Source organism: Ranitomeya imitator, chromosome 1 (assembly GCF_032444005.1).
Source record: "Ranitomeya imitator isolate aRanImi1 chromosome 1, aRanImi1.pri, whole genome shotgun sequence".
NCBI lineage: Eukaryota > Metazoa > Chordata > Amphibia > Anura > Dendrobatidae > Ranitomeya > Ranitomeya imitator.
This window is the reverse complement of record NC_091282.1, coordinates 762,024,941-762,049,033: the sequence shown is the minus strand read 5'-3', so window position 1 is coordinate 762,049,033 and position 24,093 is coordinate 762,024,941. Positions and strand designations below refer to the sequence as shown.

Below are 24,093 nucleotides of genomic sequence, written 5' to 3'. Positions count from 1 at the left end.
AGAGTCGCGAAAGTAACATTCAAGACATTTCTGCCGCATCTACGAGAATTTCCATCAATGTGGGATATAAATAGCGGCGGGTCTGCAGCATTTTCCAGAATATTGCTTCACCCTGTGCATGTTATTAGATCGGATGAGCGGAGGTAACCGGATGCAGCCTCTGCCATTTGCTTTGATTATTCCGCTTTATAGCAGATAGATGTAGTATACAAGCCTAGAAGATGTAAGCAGCTGAACAACAGCCAAAGCCATGTGCCAATTTTTCACATATTTTCTTTATTAACATATAAAATTCTGTTTGACAAATGATCCTCTTTAATAAAACTACAAGAACACTAAAATCTTATTATGAGATGTTCTACAAATGCTTCTCATCAAAATTAGAATATGATCAAAAAGTTCATTTATTTCAGTTCTTCAATACAAAAAGTGAAACTCATATTATATAGAGTCATTACAGAGTGATCTATTTCACGTGTTTATTTCTGTTAATGTTGATGATTATGGCCTACAGCCAATGAAAACCCAAAAGTCATTATCTCAGTAAATTAGAATAATTAACAAAAAACATCTGCAAAGGCTTCCTAAGTGTTTAAAAAGGTCCCTTAGTCTGTTTCAGCAGCGCCATAATCATGGGGAAGACTGCTGACTTGACAGATATCCAGAAGGCAGTTATTGACACACTCCACAAAGGAGGGGAAGCCACAAAAGGTCTTTGCTAAAGAAACTGGCTGTTCACAGAGTCCTGTATCCAAGCATATTAATGGAGAGTTGAGTGGAAGGAAAAAGTGCGGTAGAAAAAGGTGCACAAGCAACTGGGATAACCAAAGCCTTGAAAGGATTGTTAAGAAAAGGCCATTCAAAAATTTGGGGGATATTCACAAGGAGTGGACTGCTGCTGGAGTCATTGCTTCAAGAACCACCACACACAGACGTATCCAGCACATGGGCTACAAGTGTCACATTCCTTGTATCAAGCCGCTCATGACCAATAGACAACGCCAGAAGCGTCTTACCTGGGCCAAGGAGAAAAAGAACTGGACTGTTGCTCAATGGTCCAAGGTGTCGTTTTTGAGATGAAGGTATCACTGTGCTTGATTTGATGCAAAAGGACCCCTGACCAAGTATTGAGTGCATTTCCTGAACATACATTCAGTAGGCCAACAATTCGGATTTTACAATCATTTTTCAAGCTGGTGTTATAAAGTATTCTAATTTACTGAGATAATGACTTTTGGGTTTTCATTGGCTGTAAGCCATAATCATCAACATTAACAGAAATAAACACTTGAAATCCATCACTCCATGTGTAATGACTCTATATAATATGAGTTTCACTTTTTGCATTGACAAACTGAAATAAATTAACTTTTTGATGATATTCTAATTTTGTGAGAAGCACTTGTATATTACAGTAAGAATTGGCCACTAGGGGCAGATTTGCTTTATTCATCGCATCCCTTTAAGCTACAATATTTATCCGCTCTCCTGTGCACTAAGCATACTGAGCTTTTATTTCATCAAACCATTACAAGAAGGTATCTAAAGTGCTATTTGTACATCCCAGAGAAGTACTTTCCAGCAGCGGATATGTAGAGTATCACAGCTGATGGCCTCCTGGAGCCGCTGTAAAGATTGTTATAATCTTGGATTTGTGCAGAGTAGATGAGACGATCAAATTAAAACCTCCATGATAAAGTGTTCATCTTTTAGTGTTTTACTGAATATTAAAAATTGAGAGCTGAAATTTGAAAGGTTCGTACAAGCAACAATGGCAATTTTACTCGGGTAAAGCTTTGATGTATAAGGCTCATGGGCCCCATGTACAAGAATATAACAATTATAATACTGCCCCTATATACAAGAATATAACTATAATAATACTACCCCTATGTACAATAATATAACTACTATAATACTGCCCCCATGTACAAGAAAATACGGTAACTAATATAATACTGCTCCCTATGTACAAGAATATAACCTCTATAATACTGCCCCTATATACAAGAATATAACTATAATACTACTACCCCTATGTACAATAATATAACTACTATAATACTGCCCCCATGTACAAGAAAATACGGTAACTAATATAATACTGCTCCCTATGTACAAGAATATAACTACTATAATACTGCCTCTATGTACATGAATATAACTACTATAATACTGCCCTTATGTACAAGAATATAACTACTGTAATATTGCCACTATGTACAAGAATATAACTGCTATAATACTGCTCCTATGTACAAGAATATAACTACTATAATACTGCTCCTATGTACAAGAATATAAGTACTATAATACTGCTCCTATGTACAAGAATATAACTACTCTAATACTGCCCCTATGTACAGGAATATAACTACTGTAATATTGCCACTATGTACAAGAATATAACTGCTATAATACTGCCCCTATGTACAAGAATATAACTGCTATAATACTGCCCCTATATACAAGAATATAACTACTGTAATACTGCTCCTATGTACAAGAAAATAACTGCTATAATACTGCCCATATGTACAAGAATATAACTACTGTAATATTGCCACTATGTACAAGAATATAACTGCTCTAATACTGCTCCTATGTACAAGAATATAACTACTATAATACTGCTCCTATGTACAAGAATATAACTACTGTAATATTGCCACTATGTACAAGAATATAACTACTATAATACTGCTCCTATGTACAAGAAAATAACTGCTATAATACTGCCCCTATGTACAGGAATATAACTACTGTAATATTGCCACTATGTACAAGAATATAACTGCTATAATACTGCCCCTATGTACAATAATATAACTACTATAATACTGCTCCTATGTACAAGAATATAACTACTATAATACTGCGCCTATGTGCAAGAATATAACTACTATAATACTGCTCCTATGTACAAGAATATAACTACTATAATACTGCCCTATGTACAAGAATATATCTACTATAATACTGCCCCCCTATGTATAAGAATATAACTACTATGATACTGCCTCTATGGACAAGAATATAACTACTATAATACTGCTCCTATGTACAAAAATATAACTACTATAATACTGCCCCTATGTAAGAGACTATAACTATTATAATACTGCTCCTATGTACAAGAATATAACTACTGTAATACTACTGCTCCTATGTACAAGAATATAACTATGATAATACTGCCCCCTCTGTAATATTACTATAATATAACTAATATAACACCCCCAATAATTAGATCACCTTTACCAGAATATCTTACAGAACATGGGAACCTTCTATGAACCCAGCCAAACAATAAACCAAATGATATCATATACATTCTCAAGCTGCAAATTAGGTAGGCCTTTGGGGATGAAGTGTTATAAATATTCATGCCCTTTCTCTATTTAGGGGCATAAATCCGTCTCTATTGTATCTACTTATAAATATTCATCTCGATACAGGAGAATGGAGATCCGTCTTTTCCATCTACACACATGCATTTAGGTCTTGTCACCAATAAATGAGAGTGAGTTGAGGGGGTTACTCACATTCTGCAGGGGCTCCTGGTACGGAGACAGTGTTGACAGCTGGGATTCTGAGTGGTACGGAGATAAGCCTTTCCGTAATGTCCTTAACTCGCTATGGCTGGAATGCTGAAAATCAGAAGAAAAGTCTGAGCAGAAGCAGAAGTTCTACACTCAGTAGGCCAATATTTTATCAAAACATATTTAAGAAATGTTTGTATCACGAAACACAATGTTTATGTATAGGTAATTGCATACTGCTGGATCGATAACAATATTGTGGACGTTAAGAGCCAGTACCATCCAAGAAGTAACTTGGCACTCAAAAATTTTCAAACAAATTACTCTTAAAATTCTAGAAAACTAGAGTGAAATTAATTTTTTGACTAGTTGGCCCGATGTAATGTGTTAGTACATGATATTCATATCACATGCGTAGGATCTCTCAGCTGCATAGTTATGGTGGAGGACTTGGTTGGCTTGAAGCTTATCAAAAAGTTAATCATCATCTTCCATGTACGTGGCCACACAAATGACACTAAAAATACAACCATTAGTGGTCATGTTCAGGTCTACGGTACCAAGGCATGTGGCTATAAAAAAGAAAACACTGAATGGATGGAAGCTAAAAATAACAATATTAGGAAATCTTATGGTGGAATATCTGTCCATCTAATCCTGGCATAGTTACAGACTTTGGTGTAACCTACTCACAGACTGGGGGAATCACCAGAGCTAAAGAAGCAATTTTGAGGCCCCCATGGAGCTGTCAATCTTAATATTTGTGGTCCCAGAACAGGGAAAAGTGTTACACATCAACCATGACAGATAAGCGATGACCAACTGGAAGGTCCCTCCACAACACATCAATGTTTTACAATATACTTAGATTTTAGTTTTCAGATATTTTTGAGTCAATATCTTCCTGAGGGATCTCTACTACAAGTAATATTCACCTACTTCTCTAGATCCACCTGGTAATCCATAGTTATTCTGATAATCTTTTGCCTGTCAGGTCCCATTGATAATGGATTAAGGGAATATTTATACATATAGATATATATTTCAGAAGCAAGGTAACCGTATTGTGGTATATGGGTGTAGTTTCGCCTCCTCACACAGCTATACATTGACCCCCTTATTGTAACAGACATGTCCTTTGTGCACTTTTAATCCTTTTTATTTGGCAGGTTGAGTCCAAGTAATCACCAACATGTATAGAGGATGCCCGATCTAATTATGACACCTGTCAGATGGGGAAGGATTAAAGAAGATCACAGGACAGGGTGGATTTTCTATAACTTTATTAAGCCCTTTGACTCTTTTGAAAACCAGTCCTAAAACTGGAAGAAGCACCTGTCCAAGGGGGCGTATAAACATCACCTAACCACGCATAACCTAACCCACCTCTCATAAACTTCTCAGATCTTCTGCATTATATTACATCACATACTACAGAATGTCCAGAACACCTTCAAATACTAATCCTCATATAATAGATAAGATCTGTGTGTCTGAAGGTGACACATACTGAACCCGCACGGAGGAAATATTATATGAAGCCTCTTCAATGTAGGAACAAGTATGAAGGATGATGCAAGTTGTCTCCTAGACCCTGCCTTATGGTCATCATACACGCATCCAAGGACATGGGACCACTTCCCTCATGATACAAAGTCATACCTTCATAGATACATCCCAGGACATGGGACTACTTCCCTCCTGATACAAGGTCATGTCTCCATAGAAAGATCCCAAAACATGGGACCACTTCCCTCCTGATACAAGGTCATGCCTCCACATACAAATCCCAAGAAATGGGATAATCACCCAAAAGTGAAAAGACCATGCCACCATACCTGATAGGGCTACTTCCCTCCTCATATCTATTCTTGCCATTTTAAACCAATCCTAGGCCATGAGGATCACTTCCCACCTAAAACCAGTTCATGGCACCATACACCCATCCTAGTACATGGGACTATTTCCCTCGTGATACAAGGTCATGACTCCACAAGAAACATCTCAGGACATGGGACCACTTTCCTTCTGATACAATGTCATACATCTATATAAACATCCAAGGACATGGGACCTGTTCCCTCCTGATACAAAGTCATGACTCCAGAGAAACATCCCATGACATAGCATCACTTCCCTACAAGTATAAGGTCATGGCTCCACATACAAATCCTAAGAAATGGGATAATCACCCAAAAGTGAGAAGACCATGCCTCCATACCTGATGGGGCTACTTCCCTCCTCATATCTATTCATGCTATTTTACACCCATCCTAGGCCATGAGGATCACTTCCTACCTAAAGCCAGTTCATGGCACTATACCCCCATCCCAGTACATGGGACTATTTCCCTCGTAATACAAGGTCATGACTCCATTGAAACATCGCAGGACATAGCATCACTTTGGTTCAGATACAAGGTCATGCCTCCACATACACATCCCAAGAAATAGAACAACTACCCTAAAGACAAAAGATTATGTCACCGTACATGATGGGACGACATCCCTCCTGATATCTATTCATGCCATTTTACCTTCATTTTAGGCCATGAGGCTCACTTCAAACCTAAAACCAGTTCATGCCACCATACACCTGTCTGTTGATATGCAGCTATTCCCTAATGATAGCAGATCATAGCATCTTGCATCCCAAAACATGGGTCCACTTCCCTGCTGATGCCACCACACTCATCAAAGGAAATTGAGTCCACTTCCCTCTTTGTAATCCTCATTTTTTTATTCACTAATAGCAGAACATGGGACCCACTTCCATCCCGGATTCTATTTTATCTCACCACTCCTATCCCACTTTCCCACTCCTTGTGAGATAGATAGAGAGCACAGTCTAATGCTTGGCCCAATTGACTTGGGACGAAACCAGCAGAAGAAGCTAGAACCCCTGTCCTCTAAGTGTTTTTCAGCATATAGGAGTCTACATTTCACAACAAACCAGTAGCGTAACAATCCTTGGGGTACCCAATTTCCAACAGGTCCCCTGAAATATCACAGGTCTTTAATTTTATTGGTCTTCTCATATGGGCCAAAGGGACGTTTTGGTTCCCAATAGGCTCCAGGACATGGGGGTAACTTCAACCTCTGCACCTATTATACTTTATGCCCCTGCAACCAATCCAGAAACCAGGCATCAAAGTGTCCTGCAACCGATTGGCCTTCACTTAGCATTGTGGTGCTTGCACACTCAGCATCTATGATTAAGGGAGATAGGGACAACCCTAGCTGTGGCCCCCAATACGTGAGCCCAATATAAGCCCCAGAATGCCTCTGTAGTACTTCTAACCTTACAAATATGGCTTCAGCATGAGAAGATAATGAAAAGCAATGCCATAAATCCATGAAAACATATAGTATAGACACTCTGCTGATATTTAATAGATTCAGTCTGATATTCTGCCAACATACACATTTTCTTCCTTTTAGAGGAAATTAAGTTATTAGTGCTAATTGGAAGAAGCGAGAAAACGTTCTGCAGTTGATGAGAACATTGATTCTTTGTCTGCATTTATTAATTAGCAGTTATATAAGATTCTTACATAAAGGTAGAACTCCGCATCATCTCAGGGGGATGGAAAATGTGATTTTTTTTCTTATTTTAGTAGCTGTATGATGAGTTCTATAATACAGTTAGTTGTACGTAAAACTATGCTCAGAAATGGTTATATTTGAACAACCCTTGCACTGCTTTATTATTATTGTAGGCTTGCAAAAAACAATATTCCATGTATAGGTGCACAGTTATTAAAGTAGTAAAATAGGTTTTTGTTTTTTTTTGCTTGCTCATTTAGTCTTAATATGGCGCCACTATTAACCCGCCCTGGCCAACCACAGGATTTATCTACATCAGCATGACTTCTAAGCCCAGTGATTGGCTGCCAAGGTCACATGCTGTAGTCATGACTATCTCTGTACCGCTGTTAACAAAGACCGCGGATAGCAACGAAAAGGCGACACTGGATCAGCAGGGGGGTAAGTAAGACTCATTTTGCTATTTTTACACACACTAAGCCTAAGGACTAAAAAAAGTCAATGGAGGAACAGCCTGTTAAACCAAAAACTGGTGCAAACACGCTGATTATTTTTCATCACATATCAGGAGGAAAGTGGAACCAAGTTCATGCCACCATACACTCATTCAAGACTTGGAGCCCATTCCAGGTCATGCCACCATGCACCCAACCCAAGACATGGAGCCCGTTACCTTCTGATACAAGTTCAAACCACCATGCACTTATCCCAAGACTTGAAGGCCACTCCCTCCTGATCGCAGTTCATGCCACCATTCACCCATCCCAAGACAAGACATGGAGCACATTCCCTCAAGACACCAGTTCATGCCATCATACACCCATCAAAAGAATTAGAGCCTATTCCCTCTTGATCTCAGTTTATACCACCATACATCCACCCAAACACTTGGAGCCCAGATCCTTCTGATACAAGTTCATGTCACCATACACCCATCCCAAGAAATGGAGTCCATTCCCTCCTAATACCAGGTCATGCCACCATGCACCCAACCCAAGACATGGAGCCCATTTCCTCCTGATACAAGTTCATATCTCCATACACCCATCCCAAGAGTTGGAGCCCATTCCTTCCTGATCTCAGTTTATGGCACAATACACCTATCCCAAGACTTGGAGCCCATTCCTTTAAGATCCCAGTTCATATCATTATTTGCGCACTTCCATTATTTTACTGGTGGCCACCATCACATACCATTTGCTACTCACTAAACCCAGAAGTTTGAAACTGTATAATACTGAAAAACTCCAAGATAAAAAAAACAAAGAGAGAGGACACTTTCCTGCCAATACATAAAAGTCCTAATGAGCGTTTAGAAAAAAACAACCACTTATGACTGCTGAGTACATCTTTGCATGTAAGCCGAATCCACCTGCTTTCGAGACAGAGAAAACAGATTGTTGGGTCTTGTGCATTTGCTAATCCCTTACATATAGGTTACACAGAAGACAAGAGGCCCACTCTTAAGTCAGGAGCAGCTGTCATCTTCAGCATCTCTGGTCACAATCCCAGGATGCTGGAATCAATGCGTCGAGCCTCAACCAACACAGCGAGCCATTGTCTGTCACCTGTACACTGGGGCAGATGGGGGCTGCAGGGTTTCAACACGTTCTCCTGACCTAGAGGAGATGTTGGGTACGTGACTGGTATGGTCACAGGTCTCTAGACATTGACAAGAAGAATTCTGATTCCTATTCTTGGAAATGAAAACAATAGAAAAATCTGCAAGGTCCAACAATAGGGTTGAGAATGTTTCCCAGATCTGAGCACCCACCACATACCCAAAAGGCCATAATTCTAGTCCGAACTCATTTAATTAATAAATAAAATCCATTATCCTTCTATGTAAATTAACTACATAGTTCTTAGAAATTTGGATTATGGTATATGTTCAGGGTGCGTGTAGGAAAAGCCGTGGCCATTAGATTCTTCTCCTCTGTAAACACATAACGCAGATAGAAAGAGACAAGTCCGGACTTTGCAGGATGAATGTGCTCTATTTTCAGTCATCGGAGGTTGACCCAATAATAAGTGTTTGAAGCAGAAGTAATGTGCTGCTATGGTAATAGTCCTCTCTGCCTACTGCCAAACTTCACGTGCAATCAAATCACTTTTCTCTCTCCTTGCCAGGCAAAGCGGAAGATTCTTCAATCCGCTCGTCCTAACTAAAATGAGGAAGAGGCAGAAACTCGAGATACAATGGGATTCTGTGCTACAGATTCTATAGACCCCGTAGACCCAGAGCTTCAGTCAGACTATAGCACACAGGATGCCAGAAGACTAAGTGACATCTCAAAAGACCTAAAGTACACAATATATAGTTGAACCCTAGCTTCAGTGGATCATTAGGACTCTTTATACCGTAGAGGTGAACCATAGTTTCATTGAGCATACAGGGGCGCAATATATCATAGAACTGATCCCCCGGTCTCACACGTTTTACCAGTCAACAATACGGTATAATGTGAAAGACTAGGGGTATTAACCCCTAGGTTCACTGGAATTATAGGACACAGATCATAGAGTTGACCCCTAGTTTCACTGGACCTGTAGGACACTTTATACCATAAAAGTGACCCCTAGGTTCAGTGAATAGGACACTGTAGACCATACACCTTACCTGATCCATTGTTTCTATGGTCCTGTAGGATACTACACACTATAGGGTAGGCTCATAGCTTAAGTGGACCTACAAGAAACAGTAAGATATAGTGCTGACCCACAGTTTCTGTGGGCCTAAGGAATACAATATTCAATGGGTTCACTTATTGTAGGCTCACTGAAACTATGACTGTCCCATAGGTCTGGAGAAGCTATGGGTATGCCCTATGGTAGTGCAGCTGTGGGTGAGCCGTATGGTAGGGAGTTTCCTATAGACGCACAAACTATGGCTAACCTGTTATATATTGTGTATACTGTAGGTTCTCAGAAACTATGAATGAATCCTATGGCACAGAGCATCCTATAGGTCCACTATGGATGTTCCTATAGGGCTACGGTAACTGTACAGGGTGGGCCATTTATATGGATACACCTAAATAAAATGGGAATGGTTGGTGATATCAACTTCCTGTTTCTGGCACATTAGTATATGTGAGGGGGAAAACTTTTCAAGATGGTTGGTGACCATGGTGGCCATTTTGAAGTCGGCCATTTTGGATCCAACTTTATTTTTTCCAATAGGAAGGTCATGTGACACATTATTATTATTTATTATAGTACCATTTATTCTATGGCACTTTACATGTGAGGAGGGGTATACATAATAAAAACAAGTACAATAATCTTGAACAATACAAGTCACAACTGGTACAGGAGGAGAGAGGACCCTGCCCGCGAGGGCTCACAATCTACAAGGGATGGATGAGGATACAGTAGGTGAGGGTTGAGCTGGTTGTTCAGCGGTGTGGTCGAGCGGTGGTTACTGCAGGTTGTAGGATTGTTGGAAGAGATGGGTCTTCAGGTTCTTTTTGAAGGTTTCGATGGTAGGTGCGAGTCTGATATGTTGTGGTAGAGAGTTCCAGAGTAGGAGGGATGCGCGGGAGAAATTTTGTATGCGACTGTGGGAAGAGGAGATAAGAGGGGAATATATAAGAAGATCTTGTGAGGATCAGAGGTTGCGTGCAGGTACTGTAAGTACCGGGAGACGAGGTCACAGATGTATGGTAGAGACATGTTGTGGATGGCTTTGTACGTCATGGTTAGTGTTTTGAACTGGAGTCTCTGGGTAATGGGGAGCCAGTGAAAGTATTTACAGAGGGGAGAGGCCGGGGAATAGTGGGGGGGACAGGTGGATTAGTCGGACAGCAGAGTTTAGAATAGATTGGAGGGGTGCGAGAGTGTTAGAGGGGAGGCCACAGAGCAGGAGGTTGAGAATTTCACAAGAAAAACAATGGTGTGCTTAGTTTTAATGTAACTTTATTCTTTCATGAGTTATTTACAAGTTTATGACCACTTATAAAATGTGTTCAAAGTGCTGCCCATTGTGTTGGATTGTGGTGGTAACCATCTTGGGTGTCAGGTCCGAGCATTCCTACATGAACAATTTCCTGGAAAGTGGATTGGTCATCGTGGGCCAGTTGAATGGCCACCAAGTTCTCCCGATCTGACCCCCTCAGACTTTTATCTTTTGGGTAATCTGAAGGCAATTGTCTATGCTGTGAAGATACCAGACGTGCAGCATCTGAAACAACGGATACTGGAAGCCTGTGCTAGCATTTCTTCTGTGGTGTTGCTATCAGTGTGTCAGGAGTGGGAGAAGAGGGTTGCATTAACAATCCAACACAATGGGCAGCACTTTCAACACATTTTATAAGTGGTCATAAACTTGTAAATAACAAGCATAAAGTTACGTTAAAACCAAGCACACCATTGTTTTTCTTGTGAAATTCTCAATAAGTTTGATGTGTCACATGACCCTCTTCCCATTGAAAAAAATAAAGTTGGATCCAAAATGGCTGACTTCAAAATGGCTGCCATGGTTACCACCCATCTTGAAAAGTTTCCCACTCCCATATAATACAAACAGGAATTTGATATCACCAACCATTCCCATTTTATTTAGGTGTATCCATATAAATGGCCCACCCTGTAGATGAACCCTATGGTATAGTGTGTCTCATAAGTCCGCTGTAAATATGCATGGCACATTGCTAATGACCCAAATTGTCAGGGGACCTATAGGATGCAGTCATTGAGTTGACCTACAAGACCGTTTTGATGGACCTATATTACACTATATGACATAGGGCTGAGCTATCAGACATTGCATGATATATTGTGGGCCCACACAGTAGAGATGTTCGTATCTCGGGAGGCCATGGGGTGCTACTTGCAGTGGGTGTCCCCTGGGCACTACTTACAGACACATCAGGAACCTGCAGTTGTAGCGCCGGCATCCTTATGCCCCATTACCCAATGTCGCTGATCTGTGAGTGTCTGCCCTTCGGCTATGTGCAGCCCTTGCTGCAACGATATAACCGTATCCTGAATTATCACTGGTGAGTCTAGCATCCCCAGACACCGGTATGAGCGGACATGATGGATGGATTATTAGGATGGCGCCACAAGACATGACACAAGTCGGTTAATGTAAAACACTAAGAACCGCTCCGTGGGTCATTTATGTTTTAATTACCCTATTTCTGCAAAGGAGGGGCACAAACCTTTCCCAGCCACATGTAATCCCCCCCCTGGAGGCAGATGGGACCACTGGTTAATTATCTATACACCTCGATGACCTTCCTACAGTCCATAAAGAGAGACATCAATAATCACAGATCCGTTCCTGATAACCGCATGAAATATGGCAGGAGCCCCCCCCCCGTGTCTCACGCCATCGTCCTAATGAACCACAACATCATGCGGATCATTACGGAGCACCGCCATTTATCCAATTACGAAGTCAATAATGCCGCCGGCTGCAAAACAAACCAGACAAAAAAGAAATCATAATTAACCCCTTTATAAGGGGTAAATCACAAAATTGAGTTCTTTCTGTTCAGTGAGAACCTCTATTAAGGGCTTTTTTGTTGTTGTTATAAACGCATGTATGTGGGACCAAGAATTATTTTTATATTTAGGTTTCATTACAAATTTTACACCGTTTTCCTTTTATAGGATTTGTGTTGCACCATGTATTGCTGACTGTAGAATGAATTAACTGAGAAACAGTCAGCGAGTTCTTACTGACAGGAGTGTGTACGCATTTTATCTGTCTTTTTCCAAGCTTCTCTGAGGATTTATGACCACAGACCACAAACAAGTTGTTTTTTATGGGTTTCTTGTTTCCTGAATATTGAAACTGTGCAAAAAAATGGATTCCATACACTGACAGCAAGCAGTGATCATGAAAGTAACGAGACAAAGTATTGCAGAAACTTGCAAATTTTCATTATACTGTTGTGGCCAAAAGTATTGACACCCCTGCAATTCTGTCAGATAATACTAAGCTTCTTCCTGAAAATGATTGCAAACACAAATTCTTTGTTATTATTATCTTCATTTAATTTGTCTTAAATGAAAAAACACAAAAAGAATTGTCCTAAAGCCAAATTGGATATAATGCCACACCAAACATAAAAAAGGGGGTGGACAAAAGTATTGGCACTGTTCGAAAAATCATGTGATGCTTCTCTAATTTGTGTAATTAACAGCACCTGTAACTTACCTGTGGCACCTAACAGGTGTTGGCAATAACTAAATCACACTTGCAGCCAGTTGACATGGATTAAAGTTGACTCTACCTCTGTCCTGTGTCCTTGTGTGTACCATATTGAGCATAGAGAAAAGAAAGAAGACCAAAGAACTGTCTGAGGACTTGAGAAACCAAATTGTGAGGAAGCATGATCAATCTCAAGGCTACAAGTCCATCTCCAAAGACCTGAATGTTCCTGTGTCTACCGTGCGCAGTGTCATCAAGAAGTTTAAAGCCCATGGCACTGTGGCTAACCTCCCTAGATGTGGACGGAAAAGACAAATTGACAAGAGATTTCAACACAATATTGTGCGAATGTTGGATAAAGAACCTCAACTAACATCCAAACAAGTTCAAGCTGCCCTGCAGTCCGAGGGTACAACATTGTCAACCTGTACTATCCGTCGGCGTCTGAATGAAAAGGGACTGTATGGTAGGAGACCCAGGAAGACCCCACTTCTTACCCCGAGACATAAAAAAGCCAGGCTAGAGTTTGCCAAAACTTACCTGAAAAAGCCTAAAACGTTTTGGAAGAATGTTTTCTGGTCAGATGAGACAAAAGTAGAGCTTTTTGGGCAAAGGCATCAACATAGAGTTTACAGGAGAAAAAAAGAGGCATTCAAAGAAAAGAACACGGTCCCTACAGCCAAACATGGCGAAGGTTCCCTGATATTTTGGGGTTGCTTTGCTGCTTCTGGCACTGGACTGCTTGACCGTGTGCATGGCATTATGAAGTCTGAAGACTAACAACAAATTTTGCAGCATAATGTAGGGCCCAGTGTGAGAAAGTTGGGTCTCCCTCAGAGGTCATGGGTCTTCCAGCAGGACAATGACCCAAAACACACTTCAAAAAGCACTAGAAAATGGTTTGAGAGAAAGCACTGGAGACTTCTAAGGTGGCCAGCAATGAGTCCAGACCTGAATCCCATAGAACACCTGTGGAGAGATCTAAAAATGGCAGTTTGGAGAAGGCACCCTTCAAATATCAGGGACCTGGAGCAGTTTGCCAAAGAAGAATGGTCTAAAATTCCAGCAGAGCATTGTAAGAAACTTATTGATGGTTACCGGAAGCAGTTGGTCGCAGTTATTTTGGCTGAAGGTTGTGCAACCAAGTGTTAGGCTGAGGGTGCCAATACTTTTGTCTGGCCCATTTTTGGAGTTTGTGTGAAATGATCAATGTTTTGATTTTTGCTTCATTCTCTTTTGTGTTTTTTCATTTAAGACAAATTAAATGAAGATAATAATACCAAAGAATTTGTGATTGCAATCATTTTCAGGAAGAAACTGAGTATTATCTGACAGAATTGAAAGGGTGTCAATACTTTTGGCCACAACTGTAGATGATCTATGCAACAGAAGGAAAGTTCCGCTCGGCTGACAGATGCCTTTTGTGACGCAGAAGAAGCAGGGACATGTCTTGAGACCTTTCAACATCCGTAAGAAAATCTTCTGCACTGAGTCGCCATTTAAAAGCAATTATTCTAACAATTACAAGGGCTCTTAGGACGAAATTATCTAAAAGAAATTAGATGAGATGGAAAGAAAAAAAAAATCAATTTTCATCGGTTTAATTAAAGTAATCCCTATAAGCGATCACACGCAGATTAATGCGTCGGACGCATCGTTATCAAGTCCTAATGTGAATATTATATTTATTTTTTTCATACCTGCGTCAGAAGTTTATTGTCATCTTCGAGGAGCTTCACTTTGGTCTCTAGTTGTCGGATGTAGTTGGAGGATGTATCTATGACAAAAAAAGAAAAGAAAATTAGATTGTAGTATTTATGGCCTGGGAGTCTTCATGACAAAAAGGGGCATCTAAGTTGGGGATGGTAATTGCATCCAAGTTCTAGTTGCATCCAAACCTACTGAGCACTGATAACAGCTTTATTATTAACCCAGAGAACCAGTCACTTGCCATAAATTTCCATTCCTTTTAAACTGGAGTAATTGCTGCTGTTCTCCTGATTCCGACATTGTTTTTCTTTTGTCCCTGCGCCTCTCTGTTCCTGAGATATGGCCCTTTCTTCCTTTTATATAAATCTAGCCTTAGCCAAGTAGGCGTTGTCCTCATGAATATGCCCAGAAATCAGAGTTGAGGACCATGCCCACTTGCCAACAAGACTAGGATTTATATACAGGGAAGTATCTCAGGAACGGAGAGGCGCAGGAACAAAAGAAACACATCATCGGATTCAGGAGAACAGCGGGAGCTAAGACATATAAAGACAATGACATTAATTGAAAGTGACAGGTCCTCTTTACAATAGCCTATTAGAAGCTTCAAAATGCCAGACTCCAAAGCTTTTACACATGGTAGCCCCTGACTGCAGAGTCTAACAAAGTGATTTCTGGTCCGGGCTCATGTTACTACAAGGTTAACAGCCATTGGCAATGGTCCTACGTCATCTTAGACAGACTAAGGGAGGTCGTCCTTTTTTGGATCACCTCACCAGGTTGAAAAATTTTATCTCAGAAAGATCAACTTACATATCTTCAAAATCCTGATTACAAAACTTCAGAACATTGTGAGGCTGCATTTTTACAGTAGATCTTTCCACCATCAAGTTCTTGATGGTCTCTGCTGAAGTTTCGGTACAACGCCACTGTAACACTTATCCCAGTCTCGAAATTACTGAGCTTAAAGGGCTATACCCAGTCAAAATAATCTTCTGATAGGTGATAGATACATGTGAGAAGCTCTCATGGCTTATAAAGTTGGGTAGTGAAAACCCTTTGTACTGAGAATCAAATGTTGGCCCTAAAATCACATAATTAATCATAACATCAGAACTTTGAAAGGAATATGTCAGTAGGATCTCCCCTCCTAAGCCACCTATGTGGGCATGTAGGTCATAGGAAACGGAATAAAATGATACCTTGATATCTGTGATCTGATGTTTTGTTTCAGAGTAATCCTCATTTTTCTTAATATGTAAATGAGCTGTTCAGATCTATGGGCCGGACATAGATCTACGTGAGAATCTGCCTCCAGAGCTTATTTTAAATAAAAGGGAGGGTTACCAGTGTGAGACATGAAATAACTGACACTCTTCTCTCCTAATCTACATGTCTCACACTGGTAATGCCTCTTTTCATTTGGAGGCAAATTCACAGGGAGATCTATGTCCGGCCCAAAGATATTAACCACTCAATTACATATTGACAAAAATGTGGATTTCTCTGGAATAAAACATCGGATCGCAGATATCAAGGTATCATGCTATTCAGCTTCCTATGACTTGCATGCTCATATAGACGGCTTAGGAGGGTTCAGATTTAATGAAATACTTCTGCTCCACGGTAACATCTTACAACCTCATACACAACATTGTTATAAAGATCTGGATGTGAGTATAACTAGGAAGAAATCTTACCCAAAAAATGTTAAAGGGGTTCAACTGGACTACAATCCTTTAACTTGGCCATCAATAACGGATTAGTTGATTCCTGACACCACCATTGAACAGACGACTTACAGATCTGCAGCGATCGCTAAGGTTGTGTCTGATGGTGGCTTGTACCTTTACTAAACTGATGCCAAGAATCAGACCATCACTAGTCAAATATTGATGGCTCATTCTAGGGGTAAGCCTTGGATACAGCCCAGATAAATGTCTTTAGGATCAACCTTTGCAGATCTGGGGGACTCTATCCTGAGGGTAGTGCCTTCAGGGTCATTGATAAGAGAACTACAAGAAGTGAGGTTGTCAGGGGCCTGGGCAAATTAAACAAAAAAAAGTGCACGTCTTCTTCTACTAAGTGCCCAAAATGGTCCCGCATCAACTCTATGGTACCAAAGGTTACTCCAGCATGCTGAGGGATAGAAGAATTTCTCACCTCGGTCAAGTGCCACCTAAGACACTTTCGTAGAGTAGATAAACAATAAAAATTATGAATGTCCTCCACAATCCAATCAGGATAGGTGCAATGCACCCGGGCCACTCACAGATCCTTAAAGGGCAATTCCACCCATTCAATATTTTTACATGGATACAATCAGGATCCTATAACACATAGAGCACCAAAGGCGATTCTTTAAAATTAGCCCTCTAAATACTTTTATGGTCTCCAAAATCAGCACCATGATGCTTTGTGCAGGTTACTTTTCCCCTGTGGACTTGGCTGACTGTGGCCACATTATTCCTGGGAGGGAATAAAGTCCTGGGAATATTCCAGCTAATATTCTCCAACCCCATCCTTGCATCCTTATTGCAGGATAGGCAGAGAAGGGTCAATATTTATTTTAAAGGGAGGAATGGATTCTGAAATATACGGAAATGAAACAGTCCAAACTTCTGTATAATCACGACATGAAACTACAACGCTGCACCCTTATAATGTGAACTTAGTAGCAAAGCCACAAAAGAGGACTGAAAATCCTCCAAAAACACGGCTGGAAAGGGGCAGCACGGCTTACCTGCCCAGGTCTCAGAACAAGTGCATTACAGGACGCGGCCAGCCTAAGTAGCAAGATGTCGGCAACACAGGTGCAAAATACTAAATAGACAACCACTCACAGCCTACCCATTCATGGAGGGGGTGACTGCTTAGTATATATTTGCACAATAGAAGCAGTCCAAACTCCGGTATATTCACGACATAAAACTACGACGCTGCACCCTTATAATATGGCTGCCGTAATGTGCTGGAGGTGCATGCAGCCAAGGGGGCCGAGTGCTGAGGAGCAGACAGCATTACGCTACTAGCGCTCTGCTGACTCCAATACTCCTCTGGTAGAACATCAGCACAAACAATGCGCCCCCACCGGGAGCTTCATGGCCGAGCAGCCGTACATCACCAAGCACAATGCCGAGCGTCGGATGGAGTGGTGTAAAGACTCCACCACTGGACTCTGGAGGAGACGTGTCCTGTGCAGTGATGGATGACACTTCTCTGATGGAGGAGTCTGGGTTTGATGATTCCAGGAGGACGTCACCCCCTGACTGCATTGTGCCCACTGTACAGTTTAATAATCCTTCACTAATATCTATATCGATGCGTCATAATCTCGACTTGTCAAGAGTCCGGTCCCTTTGAAGGCGTTGGCAATTATAGGCTACGTATGTCTTGGGGTGGTATTACTGCTGGAGTCATGGGGACAGCTCTGATGATGTATGAGTTGTTGGTGACATCACAGTACCAAAAGCCAAAAGGGACAGTAAATCTCTTCAACCAGAAAGCAGCCAGGTCCACAGTGGCAGGACAATAGCAAGGCTGGAAATCCCACAGGAAATACTGTGCGGTGGTCTTCATGTTTTATATCGACCCTGACATTTAATGGAGAAATAATTATGCACCATCTTGGTGTCTGAAGAGCTTGTGACGCGTCACTATCATTGTCTGAAGTGCCAAGACCTCTCCCATCTAATTTTTATTCCTATAATTTTGAATAACATCATTCACCTTCCAATATAAGCTACTGAAAAGCCAAAAAGAAAAATTCCAAGTGGGCTAAAAAGGTGTAAATAACAATTTTACCCCAATTATTATTTTTTTCCTATGACGCTCATTGTGCGGTAAAAATGACCCATCAGCATGATGAAATTAATACAAAATTTGTACAATTTTTTTTATTTTTCATTATTATTATTATTATTTTCGGCTTTTAAAAAAACATTGTGAACTTTGTAAAAAAAATAGAAAGTTTGGCTTGTGTCCTTATTTTCCGAGACCAAGAACTTTTTCCAGTGATGGAACTACATTAAGGCTTGCTTTTTTCTTTTGAGAGTTGAAGTTTTTACTGGTACCACTTTGGAGCATATACGTTTTGATTCTGCTGTTTTAATTTTTTTTCTACATTATTTACAGTACAGGTTAATTAATGTGATATTTTCTTAGTTCTAACTTTTACATACTTGGCGATAAAAAAGGAATTTTTTTCTCTTGGTTTGGAAAAAATGGAGCAATGTAAACCTATATATATATATATATATATATATATATGTATATATATATATATATATATATATATATATATATATATATATATACACACTAGCTATTGAACCCATTCTACGCCCGGGTGGCTAGCATCTATTTTGGTATATGGTCTCCATCCTGGTATGTGCTGCTCCATCCTGCGTCCTCATCCTGTCATGAGCTGCTCCATCCTGCGTCCCCATCCTGACATGTGCTGCACCCATCCTGCACCCCCATTCTGACATGTGCTGCTCCCTTCCTGCCCCCCCATTCTGACATGTGCTGCTCCCATCCTGCACCCCCATTCTGACATGTGCTGCTCCATCCTGCGTCCCCATCCTGCCATGTGCTGCACCCATCCTGCGCCCCCATCCTGCCATGTGTTGCACCCATCTTGCGCCCCCATACAGTCATGTGTTGCACCCATCCTGCGCCCCCATTCTGTCATGTGCTGCTTCCATCCTGCGCCCCCATTGTGACATGTGCTGCTCCCATCCTGCGCCCCCATTCTGACATGTTCTGCACCCATCCTGCGCCTCCATTCTGACATGTTCTGCACCCATCTTGCGCCCCCATTCTGTCATGTGTTGCACCCATCCTGCGCCCCCATTCTGTCATGTGCTGCTCCCATCCTGCGCTCCCATTGTGACATGTGCTGCACCCATCCTGCGCCCCCATTCTGACATGTTCTGCACCCATCCTGCGCCTCCATTCTGACATGTTCTGCACCCATCTTGCACCCCAATCTGTCATGTGTTGCACCCATCCTGCGCCCCCATTCTGTCATGTGCTGCTCCCATCCTGCGCTCCCATTGTGACATGTGCTGCACCCATCCTGCGTCTCCATTCTGACATGTTCTGCTCCCATCCTGCGCCTCCATTCTGTCATTTGCTGCTCCCATCCTGTCATGTGCTGCTCCCATCCTGTGCCCCCGTTCTGTCATGTGCTGCTCCCATCCTGTGCCCCCGTTCTTTCATGTGCTGCTCCCATCCTGCGCCCCTGTTCTGTCATGTGCTGCTCCCATCTTGCGCCCGTTCTGTCATGTGCTGCGCCATCCTGCGCCCCCGTTCTGTCATGTGCTGCTCCCATCCTGCGCCCCTGTTCTGTCATGTGCTGCTCCCATCCTGCTCCCGTTCTGTCATGTGTGTGCTGCTGCCATCCTGCACCCCCGTTCTGTCATGTGCTGCTTCTGTCATGTGATGCTCCCATCTTGCGCCCCCATTCTGTCATGTGCTGCTCCCATCCTGCGCCCCTGTTCTGTCATGTGCTGCTCCCATCCGGCGCCCCTGTTCTGTCATGTGCTGCTCCCATCCTGCGCCCGTCCTGTCATGTGCTGCTGCCATCCTGCGCCCCCGTTCTGTCATGTGCTGCTGCCATCCTGTGCCCCCGTTCTGTCATGTGCTGCTGCCATCCTGCGCCCCCGTTCTGCCATGTGCTGCTCCCACCCTGCGCCCCCATTCTGTCATGTGCTGCTCCCATCCTGCGCCCGTTCTGTCATGTGCTGCTGCCATCCTGTGCCCCCGTTCTGTCATGTGCTGCTCCCATCTTGCGCCCCCATTCTGTCATGTGCTGCTCCCATCCTGCGCCCCTGTCCTGTCATGTGCTGCTCCCATCTTGCGCCCCCATTCTGTCATGTGCTGCTGCCATCCTGCGCCCCCGTTCTGTCATGTGCTGCTACCATCCTGCGCCCGTTCTGTCATGTGCTGCTGCCATCCTGCGCCCGTTCTGTCATGTGCTGCTCCCATCCTGCGCCCCCGTTCTGTCATGTGCTGCTACCATCCTGTGCCCGTTCTGTCATGTGCTGCTGCCATCCTGCGCCCGTTCTGTCATGTGCTGCTCCCATCCTGCGCCCCCGTTCTGTCATGTGCTGCTCCCATCCTGCGCCACCATTGTATTATATGCCCCCCATAAGATGCTCCATTATATATGCCCCGTATGCTGCTACCATATATATAAAAAAAAAAAAAACATACTCACCTATCGTCGCTGGGCGCCGAGTGCTGGGGGCCTGAGCAGGCGGGGACACCGGTGCGCTGTGGGGGTCAGGTGCCGGAGTCACCGCTAGCTCAGGCCCCCAGCACTTGCTATACTCACCTGTCTGTCCCGTTCCAGCGCTGCGCGCCGCCATCTTCCGGCTCCTCTGGCTGTGACTGTTCAGTCAGAGGGTGGCGCCGGCGCGCATTAAGCGCGTCATCGCGCCCTCTGAACTGGGAACATCACAGCAGAGGACCCAGGAGACGGAGCCGCACGCAGCGCTGGAACGGGGGACAGGTGAATATACTTACCATCCTGGCGGTCCCTGACTCTCCGGTGGAGATCGCGGTGTGCGTTCAGTGTTTACGCATACCGCGATCTCCTGGGAGCGTCACTCTGTGAAGTCCAGACTGCGCCGACGCTTGCGCTTGCGCAGTCTATAAAGGCTTCGGACAGAGTGACGCTCCCAGCGTTATATTATAGAGACACACACACCGATATTTTTTTTTTCTCTAAACTTTTAACTTACTTTTAACCTTTTTTTCTTTGCCTTACAGGCATCTTGACCAGTGACCGTTTGATACATCATGCAGTATGTAGCAAAAACATAACGACTGCCTAGGACTGGGATTCAATGGAGTGCCAATATGGTAGCGAGTCCCCATAATTGAGTTGCAGAGGGGCCGATGGGTGCATAAACTGATACCCACAGCTTTTCAAAATATTGAAAATGGCACTGTTCAAGATTGACCAATAGGTAAACAGCAGTGATCAAAATTAGCTCTGGTCGCTGCTGTTAAGAGGCTGAAGCAAGCTGTATAATACAACAAGCACCTGCCTTGTATGAAGGCACCCGCTCCAAACACCCGCTGCCAACCTGGGCCATATATACCCAACACGACCCCCTTGGCGTAATTAATAGGACCTGCTAACACATGTTATGGCATTAGCATTCGTTAAATGTAGCTTTCATGCAATTACAAAAATGTAAAAAAAAAAAAAATCAATAGCCATCTCATAGCCACTAATGACATGAGGCCTCATCCATCCTGCAATGACACTTTAATATCAGTAGGGAACCTTCCATGATTCTGGTTGAAGGCTGGGAGATGTCAAGGAAATTTAGACAACTCTCCATAAAATAGAGTTGATTCCTGGCCATCTAGGTGGAGACAGAGGAGGATTAGTGCCCTCATGGGAATCTAATCTTGACCTCTATGTTATTTATGATTCTATTCCCATCTCTTCTGATCATGAAGACCACCCATTCGGAAAGCAAAACTAATCTTGTTGATTTATGGTCTGAGGGGTTCTGAATCTACAATGGAGATAATGGAGAGTAAGGTCTAGGTTTGGCTAATTTGGTCCTTGAGTTATGCTTGATGGCTCAGTCCTAAGATTAATAGAGGGACAAGCCCTAACTCACATAGAACAAGAAACCCCAGGTACCTCTGATGTCCACACCCCTACAGAGACCTCCAGAGGCACCCTTGATGCCCCAATGCTTCACACCCCTCACCTAAGAGACTGTCTATCTCAATTAGAAATAGACTTTGTTCAATTTAAGGAAGAACATCTAAGAAGCCTTAATGACAGAAATGCAAATGATCAAGAAATTAAAGAGACAAACTAACTGAAAATGTGAATACAGGTCAGCTCAGCAGGAAATAGGTTCAATATGTGAACTGAACTCTGCTCCTTTCACATGTAAAGCGCCATGGAATAATGGCGCTAAAAATGTATAATAATAATAATAAACTGAAGCAAGAAAATGCCAGACTAAGGCTAGGTTCACATTTGTGTTCAGGAGGGCTGCGGATGGCTGCGTACTTCCTCCCTTCTTCCTCCCTGAAGCTCCGCCTACTTCTGTATGTGTCCTGCATTTCCCTGCGTACCTATCTTTAACATTGGGTACACAGGGACATGCACTGTATGCGGATGCGTCGGCATGCAGCGATTTGACGTGTGCAGTGACCGCACAAAAACGCAAAATTTTAAATACAAGTCGTCTTTTCCCAGATAAAAGGGTCAATAAAATCCGCTCTGGAACTATTGAACAGGTGGCAGGGGTCATCAATAATCCACAGTTTACCAACCCAAACCATATTATTATACACACAGGTACAAACAATCTACCAGAGCAACACCAGCAGATCTCAGGACAACTGACCCAACTAGCAAGGACGGAAAACCTAAAATTCCCAGACAGCAAAATCATTCTGTCATCTCTGCTCCGAAGAAAGGATGTATCCAGTAAAACCACCCAGAGCATCAACATGGACCTCACAGCAAGAATAGTTGGGGCCAGACGTTACCCTGGCACAACACCCCTCCATAAATCACCATCACCTGTATGGCAGCAAGCATCTGAACAAACAAGGGGTAAGCCTAAATTCTGGCCAAAGAGCTGAAGGACATCGTACAAAACAGAAACCTCCGGCCTCCATCCAACAGCAACCAAAATCCCATAGAAATACCCCCAACAATGAAAAGGCAGGAAACCCAAATTTATCACAGGAAGCTAGAAACAAAGCCCTTCACCCAAAATGGGGACATCAGATGGGGAGGCCACAATGGAGGAGACCACAGACCTCACATGCAGAGATATGCAGAGCAGAGATTTGGAGGAGATAAAGACCCTGCTCAGCACATTGTGCAGGAAACTAAAATGACTGGATGGAACCAACGTCAGAAATCCGGTATGTCCTACACAGCCACACTCATTACAAGGTATATACACAAAGTATATAGAAGAAAAAAAAATGACTTCACTTACAATCAGCAGCTGGAACATCCAAGGCCTGAACAACTCGGCCTTTGGTTGTAAAACAAATGACCCTGACTTTATGTAAAGACTGAAAAATATAGACATTCAGATCCTCCTGGAAACGTAGACAAGAAACAAATCCCTGG

The 24,093-nt window shown here is 42.5% G+C and overlaps 1 protein-coding gene across 1 annotated transcript in view; it reads right to left on the bottom strand.

The window, feature by feature from the left end:
- Nucleotides 1-24,093, bottom strand: part of CCDC85C (coiled-coil domain containing 85C) — a 123,512-nt gene that overhangs the window by 15,379 nt on the left and 84,040 nt on the right. Inside the window, exons 2-3 of the mRNA XM_069735411.1 lie at nucleotides 14,951-15,027; nucleotides 3,546-3,650 (exon numbers count right to left, since the gene is read on the bottom strand). Coding sequence (XP_069591512.1) covers nucleotides 3,546-3,650; nucleotides 14,951-15,027 — 182 coding nt within the window. The remainder of the gene's footprint in view (nucleotides 1-3,545; nucleotides 3,651-14,950; nucleotides 15,028-24,093) is intronic.